Below are 23,466 nucleotides of genomic sequence, written 5' to 3' on the forward strand. Positions count from 1 at the left end.
ATAGTGGCGGAGGATATACTGGACCACAACAAAGATGGCGGAAGCTATACTGTACCTCAACAAAGATGGCGCGGAAAGCAGCACGCGAGGTTATGCGTAATGATGGCAGAGGCGGCCGTTACTCGCAGGGCACAGTGTTTGCGTTTCCATGGAGATGAGACGCTTCTCCCAGGGCCAGGACCTAAAGGAGCGGCGGAGGCTCTCACAGGATATACAAGTGCCTATGAACCTAATGTATGCATTATCTATCTATCTATCTATCTATCTATCTATCTATCTATCTATCTATCTATCTATCTATCTATCTATCTATCTATCCTGACAATTACTCATTCATTTGCCTCTCTCTCTCTCTCATGATAGTCATTTTGTCTCCTACAGGTGCTGAGCATTATAATGGCTGATTAACTGATCAACATCTATGCAGAAGAGCATTTCATACCTCACACCTTGAAAGACTGTACTTCATAATGCCTCTAAAAGTTGTGGTAGAGCTGCAGATCCACGCTGTGAGTATTTCTGGAATACCATGTATTGTTGTCATTGAAGATTTTTTTTATATCATTTATGTCTATGAAAATTCACAGTTACTAACATCGAAAAGATAGAAATAAGGTGATTGTATTTTGTTTGTAATTAAGGTCACCTGTCCTGGAGTTTTCTTGGCAAATAAAAATGACATCTTTCTCAATGTCCACATTTTGGGCCAGTCCAAGGAGACCAGATCTCTTCCTGCAGTATTTCCACTCTTGTTCCATGAAAAAATGAGGTTTGAAAAGGTGAGAATGACCTTCATTTTTTTGCCATTATACTCATACATGTTGCATAAATATTAATTTCAAAGTGTTGTATCAGAATGCCAGTAGTAGTACTCAACTATTCTATTATGGAGGCCCCTCTCTCTGTTGAAAATGCAAGAGAATGGGCTTCTCACATTTTACTTTTTATTAACAGTTATTATTATAGCACATACATATTCCATAGTGCTCTACAGAGAATGTCAGGCATTTTTTTTTTTTGTTCTAATGTTAAGGATTAAAAAAATAACCTACTTATTTTGTAATGCAATCTCAAAAAGGATGAGCCTGATTGTCACATACTGTACAGAACGATAGAGACCGTAATCGAGAGCAAGGAAACACCTACTTATAGATGGAATCATTCTTCATAATTATATGTTAACATTCAGCATTTCAACATAGGGGCATATTCAATTAGGTGAGAAAAGTCCCGTACTTTTCGCATTCTGGACTTTTCGCTGACATCGCTGGTTTTTCATGCGAAAAAGTATTGCGTGCGTCCCTGCTTATCTCCGTATCCAATTAGAAATTGGCTAAAACGGGACCCGGCGAAACTATAAGATGCGAAAAGTACTGTCAGATTTGGGGAAATAAGCCTGACACCCCCCAAAAGATGCCCTGACATTGGGGATCACTATCGATATCCCCCCGAATAGCCCTGCTGAAGGTATTTGGAGTACTTAAATGATCTCAATAGCTGCTATTTAGCATCTTTGCATAAGTGGTGAAGAATAGCATGTAGCAGTGATTTTTGGTGAAAATAAGTAGTCCCAGCAAATTTGGGGTACATGTAAATGGGTGCTAGCATATTTTAAAGTTGCTAAAGTGAAGTTTTAAAATAATATAAAAAAATCCACCTTCCGCAAGCACCTGCAAACTTAAAAATACTTGGGGGACCCCCTGGAGTCTAAGTTTGAACCCCAACTTTGTTTTTTTTTCCCCCCCAAAACGAAAGTACTTTTTTTTTTTACACAGTTTTCCTTTGGGGGACTGTCCCAAGGGTGCAGGGGGGTTTTCTGAAGTGTGCACCCCAAAACCCCAATTCTGCACTTTTTTCTGCACCTATTCATAGGCAAAACTTTTCCGCAGGTTCCATAGTATTGATTTTCCGCACCGGCAAAAAGTCTTTGAAATTGAATATAAAGGAAACTTTTCGCATGGCGAAATGACGTCACTCGCGATACTTTTTCGCAGAAAATGGCTTTTCGCACCTAATTGAATACAGCCCATGGTCTGAATGTTGACATTGACAATGTCGACCCTCACAGAATATTGACATAGTCAGAATGTCGACAGTCGACTTTAGTGTTAGGCTGTGGTTAGGGTTAGACATAGAATTAACACAAAAAAACAAATGTCAAAATGCCAACACAGTTACCCATGGCCAAAATTTTCCTAAATATACCTGATAGTGCATACAACATATGTATTTGTTTATTATTTTTCTTCCTTAATCAAACATATATACATTAAGGACAAGCTTCCATAAAGATGTTTGTGTACATATTACCAGAGCTTGTAATACAATGTTCACAAGGCAACCCATGGCTTGGCATACATCATTTCTCTTCTCAAAGTGGCTTATCAGACAACCCATCTTCTGCTAATCTGAGACACCGGTCACTTTATGGTGTGGTGTTACTAAGTGTACTACAAAGACTAAAAGGTGTATACAATGTGAATCTTAACTGTAGACTTCCAATGCATGCTTTTCACACTCATTGCGGTTTTACTAAAAATGTTTGCCAGTAATTACTGTTTTGTGAATGTACCTAGCTATCCCCTTCCCCGCATTTGACAGGTGCAAAAGGCATCCGATTGAAATGACAGATGTATGAGGCATGATTTCACCATTGCCTGTAGCTCTCACTGTATATATTTATATATGTAATGCCTGTGTCAATCCACCCTCTATTGTGGTACTAGACCTATCAGGCGCTTCCTAAGGTTGCTGTTCAAAGTTCGGGCAGCTGTATTAAATAAAGCAAGTCAGACTTTAGCAAACTAGGAAAAACAGAATTAATAGTATACATTACACAGGATTGAATAGATGAAGCTTATATAACATTCCTACTGTATATCAATGACATTTCATTATACGGAGCAGAGCTAAATATAATGATATTTATTGGAACACTTGTAGCATAAAAAAATTAGTGTTAGAAAACTGTACATATATTGCACAGGATTTAGGCAGCATCCCGACAGTCAGGATGCCGACGGTCACAATACCGACAGCGGCATCTCAACAGATTGCGGAGGTAAGTATTAGATCAGGGGGGGACATAGGGTTAGGGGGAGGTTTAGGTTATAGGAGAGGAGGGTTATGGTTAGGCTGTGGGTCGAGAGGGTTAGGCTGCGGGGAGGGGTGGGTTAGGGGGAGGGATAGGGTAAGGGTTATAATACTTACATAAATCTGTCGGGATGCCGCTGTTGGTATTCTGACCGTCTCAATCCCGTACCCAACCCAACCCATATTGCAAATGTGTAATAACGTTCACATGTGTGTTAATATATAGTGACACACAGGGCTTAAAGTGGTCCTGGAGAGGTGGTGGAACTCCTATCCCCTGCAGGCGGCTGGGGACATGAGTTCCACCACCTCTCCAGGGCCACCAGAATAATATTTCATCCTTATACAAGATAATACATAGTAATGTGAATTTCCTTTAACAAACATCCTGGAGAGACATCCTCCTACATGTCTCCAACGTCATCCCTCTGCATCTCTACCCCACTTGGTACTCATCAGTACCATCCCCCTGCATCTCACCAGCATCATCCCCCCCTGCGTCTCTCCAATGCCATCCCCCCATCATCTATTCAGCACCATCTTCCTGTGTTTCACAAGCGAATAACTGTTACAAGGGGAAGCGAAGATAAAAAATATCTTTTTGGGGCACTCTTGTAAATAATCAGATTCTGAATGGTATGATGGTAATATAAAACTTCACTTTACTAAATGACCCTCTAAAAGGAGTGATACTAGTTACATTCAATCTAGAAGTCACACACAGATAGATAGATATATCTATCTATCTAACTATCTTTATGATGGCTGTTTTCAAGGAAGTTTTTTGTTAAGAAAAGGTCTTCTTTATTAAAACGTTTTCTGGTCAAGTATCACTCCAAACTATAACTTGATGTGCGGAAGTGATGTCATCATCTACCAGAAATATTCTGGCGGCCATTTTGGTGTAGGGCGTTAAGTATAAGCGCCATTTTGATAGTTTTTTAGAGAAGTCTCTTTTGTGGATGCACAGAGCGACCATATTGGTGTAGTCCATTTAGTATTGGCTCTATGGACTCTGGCAGCCATCTTGTTGTGGTCTTTTTTTTCAATATTTATGATTGCTGTTTTCAAGGAAGTTTTTTGTTAAGAAAAGGTCTTCTTTCATTAAAATGTTTTCTGGTGAAGTATCACTCCAATCTATAACTTGATGTGGGGTAAGGAGGATGTTAGTGTCTTCTCTTTTCTCTTTAAATGGTGCATCACATGGGTTGTTACAGTTTTGATTGCGTTGAAGTTCCAAACAATTTGATAGTTGTGTCTTTATATTTTGTACCTCATAAGAAAAAAATGATGGATTAGATGGTAAAATAAATTTACAAAAGAATGGGAGAACAATAAGGTAAAATCACAAAAACCATTTATTCTCAAAGTCTGCATTAAGGCCTTTAGGGGCCAAAGTTTGTAAATTGTAGATAGTTTTCATCTCTGTCCGGGCTAAATTTTTTTCGACGTTCCTATATCGCCAGGTGGGTTTGATATGTTTCAGCCCTATGAAGTACTCAATATGATTTATAGAACATTGGTGGTGGATGCGAAAATGGTCAGACAGATTATAGGTCGTCACCCCTTTTTTGATATTCTGGAGGTGTTCTCCTATCATTGTTTTAAGTGGTCTTGAAGTTCTTCCAATATATGCTTTATTGCATGAACAAACCACCAAGTAAATCACATTGGTTGAATTGCAGGTCATGAAATCTTCAATTTTAATTTTTACATTATTAACCTCTATTGCTGTATATTTCGAAGTGGTACTCTTCACTTGTTTGCAGGCTATACATAGTCCACATCGATGGAAGCCTTTGGTTCGGATTGGGTTTGAGGGTTTGGTTTCTAAAGTGCTCCTAACTAGATGGTTCTTGAGATTAGGCGCTCTTTTGTATATGAACTCTGGTCTTGCATGAATTATAGTTTTCAGGATGGGGTCTTCTTTTAGTAGATGCCAGTGTTTTATAATGATAGATTCTATCTTTTTATGATCTGAGTCGTATCCAGTTATAAATGACCATTGAAAGTGTTTTGATTTTCTCTTGGTTGGTTTGGTTTCCAAGAAATTAAATCTCTCTATGTGCAAGATGGTATTTGCAGTGTTTTCTAAATCCTGTTCTTTATAACCTTTTTTTTGTAAATTCCTCCTTCAATTCATTAATTTGTGTTTTACACACATTGTCCTCGCTACAATTTCTTCTTATTCTTGTGAATTGTCCTTTGGGGACACCGTTGAGCCATTTTTCATGATGTTCACTGTTTTTAGGAATATAATTGTAGGTATCTGTAGGTTTATGGAAAGTTTTTGTATATTTAAGTTATTGTTGATTTGTTCACAGAAATTGTTCAAAGTTTCTTCAGGGCCTTTCCAAATGAAAAGAATATCGTCGATGTAACGATTCCAGGCCACTAAGTGGTTGTTATAAACTTCTTTTGAATAGATCTCATTCTGTTCCCAGTATGCCATGAATAAGTTGGCGTAGCTGGGTGCAAAGCGTGTGCCCATAGCAGTCCCGCGTTTTGTAAAAAATATTCTCCATTAAAGAAAAATAAATTATTTTCCAAAATAAATTTAATTGATTCTTTAAGAATTTGGAAAGGCCCTGAAGAAACTTTGAACAATTTCAATAATAAATATTGAAAAAAGACTACAACAAGATGGCTGCCAGAGTCCATAGAGCCATTACTAAGTGGACTACATCAATATGGCCGCTCCGTGTATCCACAAAAAGAGACTTCTCAAAATGGTGCATATAGACTTTTTCAACACTAAACGCCCTACACCAAAATGGCCGCTGGAATACTTCCGGTAGACGATGATATCACTTCCACCCATCTGGAACCCGCGAACCGGAAGTGAGGACCTCTGAACACACCCTTTTCATCAGACACAGTGCTATAAAAGGGACACCAGGCACAGAGGTAGCAGCAGCCTTGAAGAAGAGACTATACGTCTCGAAACGCGTCGGCGACCTGCACCTGTGCCAACCTCCGGATTCCAAAGGACTTCCTCCCTGACTGGGTACATGCGATTGAAGCCACTGCAGGGCAACCCGGGATCCTGCAGCCAACACTCGCTGGTCCCCACTCCCTGTCGGGTAGGACTTTCCTCAATTCATGAACAAATCCATTCATTTATAATGGCATTTTAACTTCAATTATTTTTAGTTACATTGAGGATTTTTTTTTTTTTTTTCATAAATTTTATTTTTCATTTGGGATTTGTGAATTCCAACCCTTTATGTTGGATTATTCAATCCACTGTAACAATTTTATATCCTATGAATAGTATCTAATATACAATTCATGTTCTAATATGCATATGTTGTATGTTTATTCCTTTTATCAATAAATTGTATTTATTTGAGATTTTTCCGAGACCTCTTGGGTCCATCAGTCGTTAGCATCCTAATTAGCGCCTAACCAGAACAAATACCCCCCTTTTGTTCCCTATACTTTCAATCACTGATAATACACAATAAGTGAGAATATGATTAATTTCCAGAAGTAATTTAGTAATGGTTTATATGCCCAAACTGTATCACTTCCTGCTGGCAGCTTCTCCAGTCATGTGATGTAAGCAATTGCCATGTACATTGTGAGGATAACGCTGACCAATAGCGAACAGTCATCTTCAGATTACATGACAATGAACCTGTCATGTAGTCTGCTTTTATGTACTCAGACCAAACAGACAGGGCCACATGTTTTTGTCTTTCTATTAATGAACTTCGTCATAGCAACCAGATAAACACATGAAACAATTGTAATAAAACCCTGCATCACATACTTTTTATATAAGAATCTTGCTCATTAATATTGTCATCTTAGTTTCAACAGGCCCGGCGACAGGGGGGGACAAAGGGGACACATGTACCGGGCCCCGGGATTGGGAGGGACCCTGGCCCCCAAGGAATATCAGGAGCCCAGTTCATGTGTCCCCTTGCCCCTGCTGTATTCAGCAGGGCACAGAGACAGAGGAGAGGGAGGCCGGCTGCTGGCAGCCTGGAACATTAAAGTTCTGTTTTAACCCGGCCGCTGGGTTAGAGAGGAGCCGGCTCCAAGCCGCCAGGGAACAGGAGCAGGCTGCAGGTAAGTCGTGCTCGGGCGGTGGTTTTGGGGGCAGGGGAGATATGGTTCGGGTGGTGGTTGGGGAAACGGGAGATGAATTAGCAGGTGGGATGGAGATGAAAGCACAGCACTGGAGAAGGTGACAGGGGCCCCAAAAATATGAGCCGGGCCCTGAGATTTCTGTTGCCAGCCCTGAATGCCAATAAACAGAGAGATATTTATATGGAGTATGCATACTGTATACAATAGCACTTTTAACTAAATAACTCATTCTGTTGTACAGGACATACATTGTTTATAAAATACACTTTTGCCTCATACCCCACCACTGAAGCTGTTACTCTCTCTCTCAATCTTCACCCCAACCTATATGCATGTCCTAATTCGTACACATCTATGTGTTAAACATACACACACACTTTGTTCCATATACGGGAGCACCTGTTATTATTGTCGGCACTTACACCTACCCCATGCCAGATGCAGGAGATCCGTCTAGGTTTGCATATGCACGACACACCCTGTCACACCCAAAATGGTTCTCTTGCATGGGTTTACATTGGTGCTGCATAGTTACCACCCAGAAACATCCATTTAGCGGCCGCAGAGAAACGGACAAGATCCTTGTGACTCAGATTCATGTATACATTCAAAATCATGCATATAGAGCCAGGAGCACATGCACAGTAAGTGATAAATCACTAGATGCAGCCGCATGTGACATTGGATGCAATTTAGAAGCCGGCCCCAAAAAGGGATGAACAAAGATTACTAGATCTCAGAAGTAATGTAATAAAGACTTGAGACACTGAGCTATTTATTAATGTAAATTTTACATTTTTATGTGACGTTACAGTATTTAATAAGTTTGTTTTTAAAAGGTAGGAATATTTATGATTCAGTTAAAACACAAAATGGACTTGAGTAGACCATAGCTTGTACTCGCACCACTTAACAGTGTGTAGTGACTAACCAAGGATGCAGTGAGTACAGGACATGCAGTTTTTGGACTTTATTTGTACCATTTTAGTTGCTGAAGAAACAAAGCTTTACCTAAGTTTGTTTATATGCAGTGAGGGGAGCATGGTTTAGCCGCATGTTTAGTTTTGTCCATGTGTCTGGCAGGAGTGTCTACCTTGTAATACAAACATTTTGCAAATTTTATTCAAATTAAATGTATTTTTTCAAGTATATATTAGATGGGAAACAGCTATCCTAATACTTTTTATACTACATTGAATTTACTATATCTGATTTTGGGGATATATTTAATTTCGCTATATTACCCCTAGTCTGATGTGTTGTCATTTTAGTATTTTGTATAATTTAGCTAATAAATCGTAGATCATGCTATGCTAAGCAATGATATCTGTGTTCACCTGTTGGTATGGAGGATCATTAATTATGTTTACATGAATAGTTAAAGGGCTTTTCAGAATGTTTCATACTAATTTATTTTATTTTTTTCTAGGATTTTCGAAAGCCCATAGACCCAGCTGCAGTGGTGCAAGTTCTGGAAAGTAAGTGGAGTTTATCACTATTCATTTATTTAAGCAGGTGGGAAAAGAGTTTATTGTAGTCCCCAAAAAGATCATTTGTCTACCTATATTTTTTACATGCTTTGAGCTAGATGCACGTGCAACATGCTAAAATATGCATCAGTCTACATGCAATTTGCTAGTCTTTCCTTTCCGTGTGTCATTAGGGCCAGAGATGTACGCAATATTAATGCAGATCGAGCGTAGTGCATGTAAGCCACATTTCGCACGCTCAGCAATTGTTTTGTGATTACGCTCGCACAGAGGATTCGATCGCAAAGTGTGTGACAGGTAGTCAGCGTCTGCTATGGGATGTAATGGGTGGTGGCTAGGCAAACGCTTTTGTGTCTGACCATTTAAACACAGTTTCATGGGCGTGCATAAATTAGCCATTGAGGTCTCCTTCACAGCCTGAGCGCTCTCTGCGTGTTAGGAGAGACTATGTGTTTGAGACAGGTCAGACTTGCCGCAAGGCTGTTGGATCTGGGTCGATGTTGCCAATGTTTACGCTGGTGAGTGACGTCGGACAGATATATGTGAAGGCAGCAGTGGGCATCCCTATGCTCAGGTAAGCTTTGGAAACGGGATGCAGTCAGGAAGCCGATGGTTGAAACACCGACCGCCGGCTTCCCAACTGTCAAATCTCAGTAGGGTACTAATGACAGGTGTCGAAATCCTGACGCCTGTCATTATACCTACGCCGGTAGCCCGATGCCCGGCATACCGAACGATGGTAAGCCAGGCGACGTGCGCGGACAGCCACGGAGGGGAGGGTTAGGTTTTGGGCTCCCAGGGGGACTTCGGGTCAGGCTAGGGGAAGGTGGGGTTAGGGTTAGGCACTACCGGGGGGGAAGTTAGGGTTAGGCACCCACCCGGGAGACTTAGGTTTAGACTGCGGGGATGGGAGGGGGTTAGGTTTAGGCACTTAGAGGGGGGTTAGGCACTAGGGGGGGGAGGTTAGGGTTAGGCACCCCTAAGGGAGGGTTATGGTTTGGGGGGGGGGTAGGGAGTAGGGTTAGTGATACTTACCTTAATCCCCTGTCGGGATCTTCACTCCTGCCGTTCTTCCGGCGTCGGGATTTGAACCGCCGGCCATAGGTCTTTCATACTGATTCCTTGGAAAACAGCATAGTTTCGCAGCTGTGTACTGTGTGAAATCGGAGCTACGATTCATTAGCGTACGTCTCTGAATCAGGCCCAGAGTCAATTAAGGCAGCTATGCACTTTAGCTCACAGAAGCCTATGGAGGTGTGAGCAGTATCATCCTACCATAATGGACTGGTAAATGCGCAATGCAAGCTACAGAACCTTTGTCAGCTCACGTTTAATTGAATTTGCCCCATAAAGTTCCTTGCTATTTATTTTCCTTGTGGTACGGATAGTCATTTTTGTTTCCTCTGCCAAAAGTAATGTACTTTATGTTGAAATTCTAATCTTTATGTACTGTTTTCAGTTGTTTTGGTTTTTTTATTTGTAAATCTGCACATATACTGTAATTATGGAAACAATACAAGAGTGAAGATAAAGAGGAGACAGTTCAGTTAGTTTTTTCTTAAGTATAGGCATATATAGCTGTTGAGATCGTAAATATGATTGCAAAACAATACAGTAAAAACAGTTGCGTTAAATTCACAACAGCTGGCTGAAAAACAAGGTAATACCAAGTTGGAGTATCTACATTGTGTGGTGTGTTTTTTAGGGGGGGGTTAAAGGTTAAATGCGAGGTGGGTCACTCTGTTTCTAGGCTTTTGGATATATGGATATAAGGCACTGGGCAGCAGCCATACAGGAGTCCATCTTTGCAGAGTGGATGTCGGCATGAGAAGAGGATAGCAGTGAAGAAAACCAAAGGGCTCTTCTGCATAGGGTATGGTAGGATAGAAGAAAGGAGGCAGGTCCACTAGTTGTGTAAGAACGTCCCTGTCTGTCCATAACGACGCCAGCAGACAAGAGAGAAGGAGGGATACATTTTGTCCAGTTTGTCAGGGATGCAATGCCATCTATAATAAACTTTATAGTCGTTCTCATGAATAGCAACAGCATCCAAGAATGTGTCAAGGACCATATTGTACAGCAGAAAGATCATGATATTTTGCAATGATGATAAGAAACACAGTTTCTCATGGGAAGAGAGACCCTGCATAGTCTCTTAGCTGCAGATATTCAAAAACGTCAGGATAGGAGATATATGGCTCCTCGTAAGACAGGAAAGCTCCCTGGGGTATAATGTCGTTAACAAGTTTCACTATAGAAGCAAGCCAAAGTAGATAGGCAGTATTGGAGATGCTCGGGACTTGTGTCATTGTGTAAGTGAGATGAGAGCGAACTAAGGGCCTGATTCAGCAAAGATCACAATTGCAAAGCTGCACGCAGGTGGCTTTGCAATTGCGATCCTTGTACACCCCCTGCTGCATTTGCGATCCCAGCACTGTGACCATCAGTGGTCAATGGTGGATGGCGCTGGGCCTCCGGCCAGCTGAGTAAGCCTCAGCTTACTTAGCCTGGTCAGCTTGTGAGCCCAGGACACTGTGTTGATCAACGCAGATCCTGGGCTGGCCACTCCTGAATAACTGGGTGGACATGCCCCCGTTTCCAGGAAAGGCGGCCTCCCCGGCCCTCGCACCGCCCCATAAATGCATTCAAGGGTCTGCGTTCATCTAAGCAGGACCCATTCTGTACACTCGCAGAGGTGGGGAGTACCCGGCCTCCTCATTTTATTTATTTTTTTTTTTTTTTGATGGAGTGTCAACTTGTCTCTGAAAGGATTGATACTTCAAATTTAAATTGGGAGGTAATATTCTGCCCTTCTCATGCTGAAAAATGTAAAAGCATGGGTTCCTATTTTGTAAATTTAATTTTATAGCCAGAGAGAAACCCTTATGGTGCGTACACACTGGGCGATTAAAGTGGACGACTGAACGATAACGATATCGTTATCGTTCAGTCGTCCACTTTATCGTCCATTTTTAGCACAAAAAAGATGAACGATGACGACGACGCGCGTTCCCGCGGGTCGTTCGTCATCATCGTTCATCGCGCTGACATGCAGGCCAACCTGACGACCTCGTCAGGTTGCTGCATGTCAGGGAATGGGTGAGAGAGCCCGGCGCTGAACAATATCGCTAATGATATCGTTCAGCGGCTGTGCTCAATGTCATGAACGACATTGAGCACAGCCTGCCGGGGACACACTAGACAATATCGCTCAGGGAGCATATCATCTAGTGTGTATGCACCTTTAGTGATCCATGATTTTGATCAGGCTATGGAGGTTCCCAGTTGTTGAAAAGCCAATAAGATATTATCCGCAAAAAGGGTCAATTTACTTTCCAGTTCACCTGTCCCCATGTATCGCATGTTTACAGACGCCATTATGGTAGCGACAAAGGGCTCAATCACAGCAGTAAATATTAATAGGGAGAGGGGGCAGCCTTGGTGCTTACCATTATGAATATAAAGAAAAACATGACCATGATCCTCTCTGAAGGATGCATGTAAAGAGCTTGACCTGTGAGAGTGTCTAACATGACCAAATACTACAACGTTAGGAACATTAATTGCCACAAAATCTTGTTGAATGCATTCTCCGGGTTGAGAGATGAGATAATTAAAGGAGATTTCCTGGTGTTCAGAAAATGGATAAGGACAATGTTGTTCCATGCTTGCATACCTTGAATAAAACCAACCTGGTTGCTGTGAATCATGGAGGGACGTACAGAATATAGTCTGTTGGCCAGATTCTTTAAAATTGGCTGTAGGTAGCTCAGCTGTGGATGTTTTTGCCCTCCGTATGAATGACTGAAATCTTAGACAAAGATTCTTTGGACCAGGGCTTTCTTCCCAGATTGGCATTGAAGATCTATACAAAGCCTGACCCCATCTCTCATTAGCCCGCCACCCGTGTGCAGCACAAGTATGGCTGTCCATCAATGAGTGAAACCGTTGATAGATTCATGACATCAATGCTAAGCATCGATGGCACCATTGATGGTTATCCCACCATTGGCCATCCCTAGGGAATGTCAAATTGGAACTGAAAGCCCAAGGACCTGTGGCAGCCCAGTTCACGAGGGAGAAGGAGCTGTTGACAGCTAACTCAAGCCAGTCATCATCCCAGGGTGGTGCAGGAGAAGACGGCTCCAGTCAAGAGCAAGAAGGATCTTCAAGCAGCCAGCCATGCAGGAGGCCAGAAGTGACACTGATAAAAGTCCCAGGGTGAAGGTCAATTTCGTTATAGAGTGGCTGTAAGCAGGTGCTGGTTAGCAGGGTCAGAGAGACCAAATCCATGATTAGAGGTAACTTAATTTAAAAGAAAATCTTGATTGCAGCCTTTTTCTTTTTTATAAGAAATTGACTAGTAGGGATGGCTATCGACCATTATTTGTTAGTAACAATCAAAGGTTTGCCACCAATGGTCTATGGTTTTGCTATCGATAGCGGACAACAGTGTTTTTTCTCAATGCAGATAGTTCCTCGCATAGTCCCACCTCCCACTAGATCAGAGTAACTGGGTGTGCTAGCCATTAATGGTGCAAACCATTGATGATTCACAGTCCGTGGTTTCCTGACATCTATGTAAAATATTGATGGCTCCATCGAAAGTGGACCCTTTGGTTATGTCTAGGCATAGATTTACACATTGAGGTGGAGATGTCTGTGTGGGCTGCAAATGTTTGCACATCTCGAGCAGTATTCAAAAAAAAGTTTTTTTGCAATGTTTTTAAAGAGACAATTCTTTTACTAGCGATTTTATACACTATGTAGATAAAAGTGATTGCACACCCCCACCCCCGCGTAAGCGAAATGCATACCATTGAACACGAGTTTCAAATGTCCACTAATGTGGTGGTTTCTATAAGAACACTTAGTAGGGAGGCCCATGCACTTGCAGTTCTATGGAAAAAACAAATGGGTTTTATCGGGACCCAATGCCACCTGTCATGTTTCCAGGGCGACGCTGGACTGGTATATAGAAAATTTGGTAACCCAGACTGGCCAGCTCAGAGTCCAGATCTTAACACCACTAAGAACCTCTGGGACGAATTGGAGCGGCAGGTGCGTTCTAGGCCAACTCGACCTTCTCAGTGTCACAGTTGGTTACTATACTTAAGGCGCAATGTTAAAACATACCACCTGCTGCTGTCGAGGAACTTCTGGACAGTTTGCCAAGAAGGGTGTCTACAGTAATCACTGCACGTGGTGGACCCACAAAACTGACGTCAATAAAATCTTGTAGATTTATTTGCTGTCAGTGTCCAAACACTTTTGTCTACATAGTGTTAGTTAAAGTACATCTTTGGGGCTGATTATCACACAACAGTTTAGCTTTACCAGTTGAAAATTTGTCTTTTCATGTTTTAGTTAAATAAAAGTGCATTTTGCCAGGTGTTATTTTTGACAATATTCCAATATTTGTATAGTGTGGTATTATTTTTTTATTTTTTTTTATATATGTTTTATGTGTGTGTGTATGTATATATATATATATATATATATATATATATATATATATATTCTCTATGTTTATTGTTTTGGTATACACATTAATATTATATTTTTTATAAGCAATGGATCTGGGATGCAGTTTGTAGGTCTAGGTTTTATATTCCAGATACTGTCATTTGATTATGTATTTATGTGTGTGTGTATGTATATGTGTGTGTATGTGTATATATATATATATATATATATATATATATATATATATATGTTATTATTATTATTATTATTATTTTTATTTTTTTATTATATATATTTTATTATTTATTTTGTTTGGTTATTTGTTAATGTATTTCTATAAAGCAATAAAAATTTACTCAATTTAAAAAAAAAAAAAAAGTGCATTTTGCATAATTTTTATGATGATATATTGTTTAATAGCAATTACTGCATATAAATAAAGAAACTAAAGTTAGCCATCAATACTTACCACAATACTTTAGTAATACATATTTGTTCAGGTTTATCCACTTTTAAGCTGTTTTCTGTCATTCAAGTCATTGATGCTTAAGTGTGCCACATTTTTCTCTTTCCAGAATACACAGCCATATTTGAATTGATACAGCTCAGTGGAGTAGGTAAGGTTTAATCCAGGGATACACCTTTAACAAAATATATAATATACTTTTTTTACTTGGAGTATATATAGTACATATTTGATAAGTTGCTCTGCTCAGCAAACTATGGCCCTGATTTGTGCCATGTAAAAATGCATCTTCCCTATAATGTATCACACTGAAGCAATTTGCAGCCATATTTTTGAGTTTAGCATATTTAATATTAGCTCCCACTTACACTTGGAGAGGAAGCTCAGAGGCAATCACTAAGGACAGGAATTACAGTGACCTTTATTAGACTGTTCATACAGAGCCCTGATACCTAAATCTTTCAGAAGCTGCTGTTTACTTGATAAGTATGCCCTTATGTTTTAGGGAATTGGCAATGTCCCATTGAACAGCAGCAGGGGACCTATATTTACTGTTAGGTTGCTCTTGACAAACCCCTTGATATAAATAAAATTGTGAAAATATGTATACTATACTTATCCATATAATAATTTCAGAAGGTCTGACCCGTCTCTTCAAAGCACGAGGGAGACGTCACATATAGATTGTAAGCTTGCAAGCAAGGCCTTCATACCTCTGTATATCTGTTATTACCCAGTTTTGTTCTATCAATGTTTCCAATTGCAAAGTGCAACGGAATATGTTGCACTATATAAAAAAATGCTGTAAACTAAAAATGCTTTCAAAAATATTTTATTTATTAATTAACAAAATGCAAAGTGAATAAACAGAAGAGAAATCTAAATCAAATCAATATTTGGTGTGACCACCGCACTCAAAACAGCATAAATTCTTCTAGGTACACTTGCACACAGTTTATGAAGGAACTCGGCAGGGAGGTTGTTCCAAACATCTTGCACTCCGCGTTACCTGCCGCCCGGGACCGGGGCGTCCTCTGATGACGTCACACCACCAATCCCCACAGTCGGCGCATCCCAATGACGCGCCGGCACCAGGAAGGGGGAGACGCCTCCAGATCGCGTCTCACGTTACCCAGGCAACGCGCAACACAGAAGTTGAAACATAACATATAATACACTGGACATACAACATATATAATTAATTACAAAATGTATCAAACATCATAGACCTACTATTGTAAGTTCTAACAATACCACCACAATCATAAAGTGTATGGCACCTACACATATAAATACCTATCATAGCAAACAAAATTTTTTTCAAACACATCCCATATTATTCTCTGAAATCACGATCCTAAAAGTATGATATTCCATTATTAGGTGATAAACATCTTATCTTATGTAAAGAATTTTGCTTGCAGCAAATAAACAATAAAAATACTCAAGAGAGCCCATATAGACTCCACACATATACCACACCCTTGTTGCAATAGGGGGATTAACATAGAAATTTTAGCATAGAGATTTTAACAACATGTGTACACCTAGGCAGAAAAAATTATCGAAAACAGTGCAAACCCAGGTTCTCATTAAGGACCTTATTCAGAGTCGGTCGCGAGCGCCGATGCGCTCGTAACCGATTCGATGGTTAGGCCTGCGCACACGCAGCGGCCGCACTGTGTGTGCGCAAGCCCTGGAGCGACAGAGAAACTCTGTCGCACCGGAGCTCGCAACCAAAGGGGCAGCTGTCGATGTTGATCAACAGCTGCCCCCGTTTGGTAGGCGGGCCAGGGGGGTGATTTCCAAAACGGAGGCGTTCCTTTACGAACGCCTACCGTTTTGTGGGCGGCCGCACTGACATCATCAGTGATGTCAGTGGGGAGCTTTCTGCTCCATCAGAGCAGAAAGCTCCCTGGGGCTTACGAGTGCCCAGACCCAACCTTAGGGTCTGGTCGTAAGCCCCGATGGTCGCGACCATCAACCTGGTCGGTCGTTAAACTGTGGGTGGTAACCCACAGCTTAACTATCGACAAGGAGGCGGCCGTTCAGGATGCAAGCGGCCGCCCTCATTCAGTGCGACTGCTTGCAACTAACGACCGCTTCTGAATGAGGTCCTAAGTCCCTTGGGTGCCAACGCATCTAATCTAAAGATCCATTTAGACTCGCATTGTAGCAGTATACGCGATCTATCCCCTCCCCTAGAATGGGGAGCGATATGATCGATAATTATATAGCGTAGTGTCGACAGATTGTGACCCTTAATGGCAAAATGGCGAGCTACCGGCTGCTCGCTGTTCCCTGAAACAATGGCAGCACGTATGGCTGACCGATGCAATGCCATGCATTCGCGTAGGGTCCTATCAGTCTTTCCTACTTATATCAAGCCACAGGGGCGCACAATCATGTATACTATGAACCTTGTAGTACAGGTCACTCGATGACGTATTTTAATCTCTTTCCACTATATGGATGACAAAAACCCTGTCCTGCAATAAGAGACGGACAAGTCAAACAGTTTAAGCATTTAAAACACCCCACTTTGTGGCATAAGAAACCTTACGGTCTTTCCAATCGAAAATTACTAACATGTATATGTTTTTGCTGAACAAGAAATTTTTTTTCAGGATGTCTATGTGTCTGGCAAGATTTTCTTTTATGCCAGATACATAGACGACATCTTCCTGATTTGGACGGGATCAGAGTCGGAGTTTGTGGGCTTTATGGAGCAACATAATCAGTCTGTGAGTCTAATTAAGTTCACATTCAATATAGATCAAACTAATGTACACTATTTGAAACTTCATTCCTGTGTCTTGTTGACTTTTTACCAGAGAGCCGCCATGCTGGATTTATATATTATAACCACTCCATTCAACTCTTAATAATATTAATAATAATAATAACGTTATTTGTATAGCACTTTTCTCCTAATAGGACTCAACATGCTTTACCTTTGCATTTAATATACAATATAAGCTTAACAGCAAAGAGAAACATTAGTGAATGGACATTAGTGAAATGCTGAGTAAATATGTGAGTTTTGAGTCTGTTTTTTGGAGAACGCTAGAGTAGAGACCTCTCAAACTGTGCGGGGAAGCGTTCCATAGAGCCGGACCCACAAAAGCTAAAAACTCGATCCATAGACTATTTCGGGGAGATTCTAGGTACTGCTAGCAGTCCTTCATGCATTCACCTCTGAATCAGGCCTTTAGTGGCTAATAACCCAGCACATCTTTTTCAGAGTAGAATCCGTTCTTACCCAAACACAGGGACCATACATATCTGTTAACAATCCAAACTTTAAAATAGGGACAAATTGTGCCAAGCTCTAATCTGCACTGATCATACCCCTTTCTTTTGAGCCCAAGTTATTTTCTGGATACAGTACTCTGGAGTTGGATGGAAAAATCAATACTGTTGGTAGTAATCAACATAAAAAATCAATGCAACTTCTCCATCCTTAATTCCTCTGATTCATTCCACCTCCCCCTAGCATCTTATGTTTGACCATTAGGGAGATTCTGCAAAGGAGCAGTACGCTGATAAATAAGTCACAATTGAGTAGTTAATTGTAAAGCATGTTTATGGGGCTTGTAATTTGGGCACTATTCAGAAAAATGTCTAGGGGAAGTTAATGTACGGTGTCCCTAGGGGGAACTTTCCCTTTATGTTGATACATATTTTATTCATAAGGTGCCATAAGGGATCCATAGCACAAAGCCAGGTGATAAAACTGACTCTAAGCTCGATCTTAGACATGTTCAGTTAAGAAAGAGGTGGTGGTAGAGATGAAAGTAGAGACAGCAGGGGTGGTAAGAAAGGTAGGAGGACAACCGTGAGAGAGTAATGTTATACAACCTTTAAAATTCTGGTTCCATTTCTGCCATAAATTAATCACACCGCATACACATCCCTATGCAATCTTGCCTATCATACATACATCTACAAAAAAAACTTTTTTTTCAGGCGGTTTGACATACATTCATGTAAACGTAACCATGTGGGAAATGGGAATGGCGGTTTTAGGTCTGGTGGTTTGACAAAATGTGGTTTTAGGATATAGCACTGTTTACAAATTGCCCAAACAAAACACCAAAAACTATATAGTAAATCTCCCTGCCAATAAACTGGCTTATTCTGGCAATATCTTTATTTATGTTTTCTGCTTGATTCTGAAAGTAAGCATTTGAAAACTCTTAACTTTTGTTTCCGTTTGGTCACAATAAATATTTATTTAAGTCATGAAATAAACTATCTGGGATTTCTGTAAATTGTGAATAAACACAGATCAATGAACATAACCATAGTCTCAAGTTATGGATCCACTTGACAACATCCTGATAAAGGTAGTTCTGGATCATGTATTTTAAAGGGACAGTGGGTCGAATTCAATTCAGTGTGATGTTGAATAGCTGCGGGAGGGAGCTCCCGCAGCAATTCAATTCAACGCGCTGTTAACGTTGTCGGGAATGGGTTAAGTCTGAGAATGCCGGTTATCACGCCTTAACCTGGGTGTTATGGCGCGGTAACCGGCATTATCTGACTAAAGTGCCGGGCGCACAGCTGTTAGCGCCGTGCTAAGCCGGCAAACAGCTGTGCGCTTGGCACTTTTGTCAGATTTCTCCTCGTATCCCCAGGGGGGGTGCGAGAAGGAATCCCTTAGCCGCCCAAACTGCGCGGTGTATTGAATAGCTGCGGTAGCTCCCTCCTGCGGCTATTCATCATCGCACTGAATTGAATTTGGCCCAGTGATAGCAGTATTACAGGCAAAAAGTTGATTATTATTCCCCATACCTCCCACGATTGCTCAGTCAGATTTATTTTTTATTTATCTACCTAAATTATTTATCATTATTACATCTTATTATTGTTATGCAATATGCTCATGGTATTTCTGAAGGAATTAAACAAATTTTGATTCGGTTTACTTGTTTAGTCAAAATGCAGTCATTGGTGTAATTGCATATGTAGTCAGGGATACTGTTCTCAGTCCAATTCCTGTCCTGTTACATGTGAAATTGATTAGAGTAACCAATCTACAGGTGCTCACAATAGGTTACTTGCAGGTCTTCTTAAAGCATTTCTACAGCTGACTAATGATGGACTGTGTCATCAAAGAGGCGATAAGGCGTAAAGGAAGCCATTTTGTATGAAATGTTAGTTCATCTATGGCTTCAGGCTCAGTCGAACATACTTCAAAGCTACCTTGAAAGACACATTACCTTAATCTTTTCCATGTGTCTGAAAGCCATAGACATAGATTAAGAACATAAAGCGTCTTCCTGTTGCATCTGGGAATCATAGCCACATTTACACATTCATGAGCTAGCCGGGGGGCATTGTGCCTTGTTTTACTGATCAAAAACCTGGAATAAAATCTATCTTGAAATGTCTAAAAAAAAGGAGGACATATGTTATCTATTTTAGTATTGTTAATTGTTTATATGCTTATGCAACTATTGATGGGGCTGACCAGTATAGTTTTCTGTTCAATAAACTTGCTTTTCATTTTGCTTTGTAACCTTATGCAACTTATGTTCTAGCATGTAGGTGTATGTTGGTAGGTAACAGGTTAAGAAAGAAATTATATCAATATTGCCAGCCTGATTCAGACTTGTACACACAAATCCAATGGTTTATGTAGATCTGCGGATGTGTCGGGATCTGTATTGCACACGTGCAGATTTGTGTCTGCGACAACGGTCGCAGTTTCCCCTGAGCCTCAGCATGATAGACATGCAGCTGCTGTTTGGGGGTGGCGATGGCCAGCATTACAGAAAACTGGCCATGTCGGCCCCATTCTTTGGGCGTGCCTAGGCCAGTGACTGCATCTTCACTAGCCCTGGAAGGGTGAAATACACGCCCGTCCTGTGTGACCTGAGGGTTACTCAGATGCCCGATGGTCTTATGCTGCATTTTTTGGATACAGCATCAGATCACAGAAGCCAGCATTGGGCATCTTTTTACGCCTCCGGTGGCTTTTGCATATAGCTGTGCAGAAGTGTACAACTCTGAATCAGGTCCATTGAGCTATTTATACAACTATATATTTATTCCATAAGTAACTGGAACTCTTTATATAAAAATGTGATGAATACAGCGATGTACAAATACATACAGTAGTAAACAATACATTTTATAGTCAGCTTATAAAACTAAAATATAGAAAAGGTGCAATTATTGTTGCAAGATTGATATCCATCTTACAAAGACCTAATGTAAAAATGTACGGTTATCCCTCAGGCGGTTTGTTATGCCGAGCTTTCCTCTCATTGGATATACTGAGCACTCATGGATTGGTCTTGAACAAGCACATTTGCTTTATACTTAACCCTTGTCTCAATGAACAACTAATGCCACTTTGAAGTGGAAAGAAAATCACAATACAGATGTGGACATGGGAATCTCACTGAAAATCACAGCAATAAAATTACTGAAAAATTAGGATTGGCTGCAAAAAATGGATTACATGATAAATGTTATACAGGTTTATTTCATAGCAAGGATTTTTCATCTATTGATGCTTTTTTTTTTTTTAAACCTATGAGGTCTATTTATCAAACTTTTTTTTTTCTTCTGATTGTAATGCAGAAATGGCTGTTTTCACATGAATCCCTCACCTTTAGGTAACAGAGGTATTTCTGAAAGGCTAAACACAGGAGAATACGCAGCTGAATATCACCATCTCCATAGTCCTCTGTGTGTATAAAGGGGGATTAGCCAGTCTAACCGCTTCCCTTAACGGATGTCGTTAACAGCTATATCAGCTATTGCAGAATGTAGAGTGATCTCTTCAGATCCATCCGCCTCTTCCATAGGTAGCATGCAGTTAGCACAGCCAGGAAAGAAACCGGAAGTAATCGTTTGCCTCTGCAGTCACTTGCAAAACACTAGTTTTTACTCTTTGCTAGACGGCTACTTTTCATAAGGAGTTTAATGATACATTGTACCGATACTTCTCTGATTGCTGCAAAAAGAGATGCTAGATACGGTTCACAAATTGAGATGGGTCTTAAAGGCTCCTTGTCTTTTTAAATTGCAGCTCAAGGAGTAACAAAACACATAGCTAATGTTTAGCTATGTTCTTTGCTATTTTTTACTTACAAATCAAAATAAATATACTTTTGAAAATTATGAATGCCAGTGCCATGAAAGAAAAGTACGGGTACTTACCTAAACTGCTGAAGGTCATGTGGCCAGGTTAGTTAGGGGTTGATGTATTAGCAAACAAGAATATTTTAATTTACAGAGGAAAATCATCTGGCAAGCCAGTTTCTTTTACATTTCGTAAATCAGCCCACAATGGCTGTAAATTCTCTATCTTTTCTGACTTCACCCTTATATGGGTAATAACTCACTCAAAATCTTTTAAAACCCACATTTAGGAAACTGTTGTGAGCTCTTTCTGGGAACTTTGCTATTTAGGAGATACTTTCACTAGTGCCCACTGCTTGCAGCATTCTGCAGCTCTCATGCTTTACAGCAGTAAATTCATGTAATGTGTTATGTGTCTGGGACTAGAGCTACTGTAATATGCAAATATCAACTCAACTTAGTTGACACTCTGGCCAAGTCCCTGTCATGTTGAAATTTCTCTTGGCTGTTCTATCTAGAGAATTCTACGAGCAAGGAATTCTGGGACATCCACCACAGTCATACTGGTTGGTCATGGTCCCAGAATAATTTAAGCTCGACATACCAAGTTTAAGTTAATGATTGATAATGAACATGTCCACAGATAATCTTATTCCCTTGAGATATATTCTTATGACAGCCATTTGCTATATGCATTTGAGACTCCAGATCTAGAACCTATACATGTTATCCATCAATTTAAATACAGATATTACAAAATATTTTAATGTAAGGATGTATCTGATGTAATTTGGTATTTGGCATATACACAGTGAATTTTAATTTTATGTAAAATTGAATAATGTCTATGGGGAAAGTCTAACCATCCTATAAAAACAAACCTCATTCACCCTATCAAAAAAGCCTATTATGTTCTTACTGCAATCAGGCACAAGGTGGCACCACAGTCCTGTGCTAGACTAGGCTTACTTGCATTCAACATTGTATGCAGGATTACTTGCCATAGACATAATCTTAACTAGAATATAATAGTACTGTATGGCTATTTATGATAATTTTAAATCGTTACAGAATATAGAGTTACAATATTTTATTTACTAATCACAGTTTTTTAAATAAAGCAATTACTGCTACATAACTTAAGGGCAACATTGTCTACTCTATGGGCTCAATGCTATTATGTGCGAGTTGGGTCCTGCGAGCCGTTCTCATGGCGAACCCGCACTGCGAATTACATTTCCAATCAAATTCCAAACGTGCAATGTTTTTTACAAAGGAAATTTGCTGGTTTTTTGCGCGCACCCCTCTGAGATGGAGAAAAGGTAAAGAAAATATTTATTTTAATGTAAAATGTGAGGACACAGGGCCTGATTCATGTTTGTATGCAATCGCAGTTGTGATCTCTCACGAATTGCAATTGCGAACATATGCTAATGACTCCCCCTGCCATCCAGTGCATAGAAGCGCCCACTGAAAGCCTCTCACATCCACTGGTCACGCACATAATCGAAAACATCGGACACATCGAACACAGCTCAGGCGGCCACCAGCCTGCTGAGTAGGTCTAACCTGTCGCAGACACAGCGGGTCTCCATATACACAGAGGACTCTCCTGCTGCAAGCAAGAATGCAGTGGCTAATTTATGCACGCCCAGAAAACAGTGTTTAAACGGTCCTGACACGTCTGCATTTCTCTAGTCACCCCCCATTACCTCCTCCAAATGCTGACTACCTGTCACTCACTTTGCAAATTAA

The 23,466-nt window shown here is 40.4% G+C and overlaps 1 protein-coding gene across 2 annotated transcripts in view; it reads left to right on the plus strand.

Annotated features, from left to right (window-relative positions):
• The first annotated feature begins 121 nt into the window (after nucleotides 1-121).
• The window catches only part of SPATA6L (spermatogenesis associated 6 like), a 62,035-nt gene continuing 38,690 nt past the window's right edge, over nucleotides 122-23,466 (plus strand). Inside the window, exons 1-5 of one of the 2 annotated variants that reach the window (XM_088476632.1) lie at nucleotides 122-234; nucleotides 382-509; nucleotides 642-779; nucleotides 8,621-8,669; nucleotides 14,723-14,764. In XM_088476632.1, coding sequence (XP_088332758.1) covers nucleotides 471-509; nucleotides 642-779; nucleotides 8,621-8,669; nucleotides 14,723-14,764 — 268 coding nt within the window. In that variant the 5' untranslated portion in view covers nucleotides 122-234; nucleotides 382-470. The remainder of the gene's footprint in view (nucleotides 235-381; nucleotides 510-641; nucleotides 780-8,620; nucleotides 8,670-14,722; nucleotides 14,765-23,466) is intronic. The other variant, XM_088476631.1, reaches the window with a different exon arrangement.

This window comes from Taudactylus pleione, unplaced genomic scaffold (genome assembly GCF_031769625.1).
Source record: "Taudactylus pleione unplaced genomic scaffold, aTauple2 ptg000190l, whole genome shotgun sequence".
Classification (NCBI taxonomy): domain Eukaryota; kingdom Metazoa; phylum Chordata; class Amphibia; order Anura; family Myobatrachidae; genus Taudactylus; species Taudactylus pleione.